The sequence below is a fragment of the Leptonotus elevatus genome, chromosome 1 (genome assembly GCF_054856555.1).
Source record: "Leptonotus elevatus isolate MCC_2025b chromosome 1, RoL_Lele_1.0, whole genome shotgun sequence".
In the NCBI taxonomy this organism is placed as follows: Eukaryota; Metazoa; Chordata; class Actinopteri; order Syngnathiformes; family Syngnathidae; genus Leptonotus; species Leptonotus elevatus.
Genome location: NC_141239.1, coordinates 5,558,750 through 5,564,749, shown reverse-complemented (window position 1 = coordinate 5,564,749; position 6,000 = coordinate 5,558,750). Strand labels below are relative to the sequence as shown.

At 39.0% G+C, this 6,000-nt stretch overlaps 1 protein-coding gene across 5 annotated transcripts in view; it reads right to left on the bottom strand.

Annotated features, from left to right (window-relative positions):
* Positions 1-644: 644 nt before the first annotated feature.
* The window catches only part of fgf12a (fibroblast growth factor 12a), a 69,450-nt gene continuing 64,094 nt past the window's right edge, over positions 645-6,000 (bottom strand). For all 5 annotated transcript variants that reach the window (XM_086072124.1, XM_086072106.1, XM_086072114.1 and 2 more), the window contains one exon: positions 645-4,679. In XM_086072124.1, the coding sequence (XP_085928250.1) occupies positions 4,564-4,679 (116 nt within the window). In that variant the 3' untranslated portion in view covers positions 645-4,563. The remainder of the gene's footprint in view (positions 4,680-6,000) is intronic.

Genomic DNA, 6,000 nt, shown 5'->3' with positions numbered 1-6,000 from the left:
GTTGTGCACTCTACGGTTTTGTCCTTAAATATCAAACTATTTGTACTGTTTCGTTAGCTAACCATATTTCAAATTTGTCCTCACAGGACCAGAGTTCTAGCCTTCGATCACATTGGCATTTATCCATTCTATCACTGGTTGGTCAGAGCAAAAACAAGTACTGTACAGTCAATTTTGACTCTCAAAGCGTGCATGTCTATATGAGATCTGCACATATGAATACATTTAATAATCAGCATCTCTGGTTTATCGAAAATGCAACTTAAAAACACAAACGGATGGACTGTCTCCCTGTCCTGTTTGTCCCTTTTGTGTGCTGCGGCCATTGTGCAGAAGAGAACGGGCTGAAAGTCAGGGCAGTTTTCGCCCTCCTCCTCCTGCTCATTCTCTTTACAGCCGGCATGCAAGGTCTGTTTCCATGACAACAGGAGAATTAAGGGCGAAGGAGCGCCGTTCCAAAATGACACGACGTATTTAAGAGGATAGCGAGACTGTAAATCACTGCGGGTGAATTGATAGCGGAGGTAAAGGGGATTGGATTTTGGAGAATGCGAAAAGCCGCCGGCTGATGGATGTAGTCCGACAAATAAGAGACTCACAACAACTGCCAGTCATCATTTACAGCAAATAAATCATAGGCTGGCTTTGGTAACATAATCTTTATTCTTAAACAATCACTAACTTCATTCGGATTGTTTTTTGTTTTTTTTTCATCATCAATGCATATTTTTTTCTCACAATTCATAGTGCATATATGCGTGTTCTGATGCAGTGAAATCATCTGCAAACATAAAAATAACGAATTAAAATCTCGTATAATGAAAGAAAGCCTTTTGCTGTAACCTTTCATTCGTCAACATTATTTTTTTCACAAATGCTCTCAATCTGCTGTCAACATTTAGTACATCCAATGACATGCATCACTTTGAATCTACATTTGCACCAATATAAACCTCTGTAGAAAAGATACATATGTTCATATACAGTATTTATATGCTGGTCTTGCCACACCCCTTGACTTCTTATGTTGGCAAATATAATGTATGTGTCGCTATTACGCTGCTAGATACCAATATGAACTCTCCCAAACATCCTTAATCATTTACAATCTGCATTTGGCTGTCAGCATGTTCTCACAAGAATTTAGTAGGGAATTGTGCAAAAAAGTAAACAATGCAATATGATCAAATTGAACAATATGCTAGCAACTCTCACAGAATATGACCTGTAAAACAATATGGCTAAACTGCTGGGCTAAAAACGCAATCATTATGAAGCAGTTTATTCAAATAGGGTTGACGTTATCATACATTTTTTTAAATCAATTTAAGGGGGATAAAAATACAAGATATGTTTTTTTAAGTGAACTGAATCTTTAGATTCGTTCATCAAATCGTTTGTCTACGCAACCCCCCGTAGGCAGCTCAGTGGATTCAGAAGCGACGCCAAATTAGTATCATTCCAGCTGGACAGGTGTTTATCACCTCATTATAATTTTAAATTGATGTTATATTCCCCAAAAATAAAATTTCAAACAAATGAGGTAACATTTAGTGTTATAGTACGTTATGAACAAGTCATGCTAGCAACGTAGCAGCCGTGGCTAGCATTGGCTTGTTTACTGTGCTAAAGCTAGCTCAGTATTGCTAGCTGGCATTGTAATGTTACAAGACTGAAGTTGCATTGTTTGTGAGAATAAAGTCAGATTTAAAAAATGTGATGAAATGAAGTGATATGTTTACAAGGAAGTCGCAATCTTACAAAAATAGAATATTACAAGGCGTAGAAGTCAATGTTAGAAGAATAAACGTATTTATTTAGATTTAAGCCCAAATTTCCAGACTAATTCAACAGTCAAGTAGTGTATATGTTGACATTAACTTCATGCTAATAAAAAGAGGGCTAAAGATGGTATAATTACATCTTTTTCTGATATTACTATTTTATTTCTCATGACTTTAGCGCACAATGTCAACCCCCCCCCCCTCCCTCTATTCTACTAGTAATTAGTATTCTACTAAATTAATGGGAGGACAGTTTCTCTGTTACCATACAACCATACTGTATCGCTGTACAATTCATAGAATGAAGTCATAATTCCCACCGTCATGCAGTGGCCATACTAGGCCTCGAACCTGACACCACGTCCCAGTGTGACTTTGAACTAATTATTCAGGCCATTATAGTCACTCGTTGGATAATTAAATGCTCTTCCACTATATGGTAGAAGTTACAATTAACCTGTGTGTTGCCATTCATACACCAGAATAATAGCTTTGTTCAGCCTAACACTGAGTAATAAGATTTGTGACTAAATTGAGACAAGTTCATTATTTCAGTGTGCAGTATTCCCGTATTTCACAGACTCTTAAACAAATGTTTTTTTCTTTGCGTGTTTTTACAGTACACAAGCAAGTCAGATTTTTGTGTAGTACCACGGTGTGCCGCAACATGCCGGTCAGCACTGAGAGCAAGGAGAAAAGGCAGAGAAGGACCCCAACTAAGTTCCAATAGTACAATGGCTAGGAACCAATAACTTTCATATTTTCTTCCTAGAAAATTTTTCTATAATTCTAGATGCTTTGAAACAAAATAAATTGAATCTGTAAGAATGTTAGCATTGTTCTCCCACTGCAAACTTCATATTTTCATTGAGTCTGTGTTAGTTGTTTGGGGTTTTTATTTGTTTTATGTTCTGGACGCAGATGGATATTAGCTTTCTGCTAAATCTGGTGCCAAGTATCTCTTCATGTCTTTTGATGTTGATTAATGTGTGCGTAAATTGTCCGTAGATGTAATAAACAAAAAAATACATCAAATATGTAAACAAATATATTTGTTTAACTGCATATATTGGTAAATGGACCTTCTTTTATATAGCACTTTTCCACCTTACAAGACCTCAAAGCGCTTTACATTCAACTACTCATTCACCTACTGATGACGCAGCATCAGGAGCAACTGGGGATTCGGTATCTTGCTCAAGGACACTTCGACATGGTGACAATGGCATGGGATCGAACCCACAACCTCTGCGTTGCGAGATGACCACTCTACCACTGAGCCATGCCGCCGAACAAGTAATAGCAATTTAAACTATAAATATACCACAAATTATGATACTTAAAACTGGAAGATGCTCGCAGAATTTCAAACACAAATATAATGTAGACAGTATTTTGCCATATGAAAAAAAGGATTTGTGTTTTCCGCAAATAGTGGGTAGATAAATTTATAGGTGACTTCACAAACGCTGAACCAAAGACATGTGTTGTTATATGTTTGGTTTTGTGTTACCGTACTGTTAATTGTAATTCGCCCATATGTTGGCATTAAGCTAGCTAACGTTTATTAAAGAAAATTATTGTTTTGGTAGCTATAAGTTAAATTTTATTTGTCAGAACTGTGAGTGGCAAACAGCTTAAAGCAAGCACACTTTACTTGTATACTTTTTCGTGTGCCCGCAGATTTGACCAACTTTCTAACTCTTGGTTGGGGAAACAGCGCTTCATTGGACCGACTAACACTTCCTGAGACAAACATTAGACACACTAATTGGAGGACCGGGAATAAGGTAATGTAGCGTGCACAGCATTTACACGCTTTGCAAAGACCGCCGCAGTTCATTGGTCACAAAGCCGGGCGAGGTTGTGTGTGTGCCGCCGTAGGGTGGGGAAGCCTCTCGGGCAACATTGTTTTCACAAGAAAATATCTCCCATTCTTTCTCTCATTTCATCAAATTGCCTTTTCGGAAGGAGAGCAATATTTCCTGGACTTCCTTTCTCAAACATGCTGTTGAATACTTCGTCTTCTATTTAGTTCAGTGACACTTGCTAATAATACCACCTTAAATACCTCCTTAGACTGTTCATATTACTACTTCTGACACTGGACACAAGTTGTAGTCACACTTCCAGAACACACCTGAGTTACTGACATCCCATCATAAGCACTCTTGTGACTACATCAGCGAATACATTCAGGCAGAGCAGCTCGTGTGATTCAAGATTAATCCATGAGGAAACTTTAAGTGTGAGTCAGGCCCACAAAGGAAAAGGAAGAAACAAAAAAAAAAATTGTTATACTAATGGTCAGCATCACAGCACATTGGAGCGTTTGACTGCTTACTATTGGCAAACAAGAGAGCATTTAGAAAAGAATGCATATGAAAAGTAAGCACGTATTAAAGCTTTTTTTTGTTTTTTCACAGCATAAAATGTAAATGAGATATTTGTGTGAGGAGTGGCCCCCGATCCGTTGCGTCACAGCTCTTTTTTGCATAAAATATCGGTCGAGTCCTGATTGAAAATGTTTATATAGATATCGATATATATATATAGTTTTCCTCTGTTTCATAGTAATTCTTCTAAAAGTTTTCACAGGCAAGGGTTCAAAGTTTGTCCCGTCTTGTCATAAGGGTACAGTAATAGCTCCTCGGTCGAGGAAGCGACGGTGCATACGTTTGGGGCGAGGCGGGAAGTTTCCAAAGGCCCCTCCCTTTTTTTTTTTAGGTGGTTGGCATTCAGGTCAAGCCCCTGATGGGGAAGCCCCTCCCTCTCGTTGCTATGATGAGTCCTGGTTGACTGCTTTGCCTCCGTTCATGGTGGGGGTCCCTGAGCTCTTCCTGGAGCGGTGCTTGTCCTCGATCTCGTGCAGCGACGGCTCGCGGTACATGCAGACTGCCGAAATGAAGAAATGAGAATGTAAAGAGCAAGGTTAGGAAGTCGTTAACTACAACAGATACTAGAAAGTATCATACAAATAAATAAAGATTTAAAGTGGAAATCATATGTTCTATAAGGCCCCACTGGTCTAAATACTGTATTCAGGTTAATATTGCAAAATCCAGCCATTTTTATCCATCTCAGGTGGCGGCCATTTTGCCACTTGGTATCGACAGAAGATGACATCGATGTTGCTCAGGTCTCAAGCCCCGTCATTCCTCAAACAAATCTCGTACACACAGAAGCATTTCAAGACTTGCGTGTGTGTCCAAAAGAAGACGCTGAGGACGTTTAACGGCTGTAATGTATATGCCAAGTCTGGAGTGGCGCTGTAGCGCAGCCACAGGGAGTTAACGGAAAGCGTAGAAGAAGAATCAGCGAAGAAGACGGACACTTGTTTTTCCTGCATGAGGTGTCCAGCCGGACGCGTGTGGGGCGCGTATTGAAATCTTTCCACTCTGGAGCTCGGTTTCAAAAGTGATCGGTTTCAAGGTCCGAAACCGCGCCGTCATGTGGACGAACGGCTTAAATGGTAAGAAACTCGTGTGGACAGGGTCTCAGGTAACAACCAATCACAGCACAGCTTCAGAGAACAGGCGAGTTGTGATTGGTCGTTGCCTGAGCCCTGAGCAATATTGATGTCATCTTCAGTCGACAGCAAATGGCAAAATGGCCGCCGCCCGAGATGGATAAAAATGGCTAGATTTTGCTTTACAACTCTTATTCCACAAATGTAATATTAATCAGAATGTGAGGTCAAATATAATATTATTGTTAAGAAATGTTTAAGGTTGACTTCCACTTTAAGATTAACTTTTTTTTTCAATAATTAATTTACTGTATAACGGATGTTGACAAAATATAACATGAAATCCCAACAAGAACACATTATCCATCTATCTTTACAACAAGCACAAAAAAGTCAGCGAGTTCATTCTCCATACCCGACTTAGGTTTAATTATTAATTCTGTTTCCATCAACTTGACTGATGAGATTTAGCTTGTGGAATTATAATACAAAACCTGCACTGGATGGATAATCAATAGCAGTAAAAGCACAATATTGTACAGTTGTTGTTTTTTTAGATTTCAGGGACAAACTGTTTAGTGTTCCCAGCGCCACGAAGAACAATAGACAAGGATAGACACACTATTGTTCCCTCTTTTCGTGCAATTTGTTATCAGACAGTAAATGGAGGATGAAAGGACAAATTTGGATTTTGTTGACATACAATGCAATGCCTCTCAAACACAACACGGTCCACCTTGACCTCTC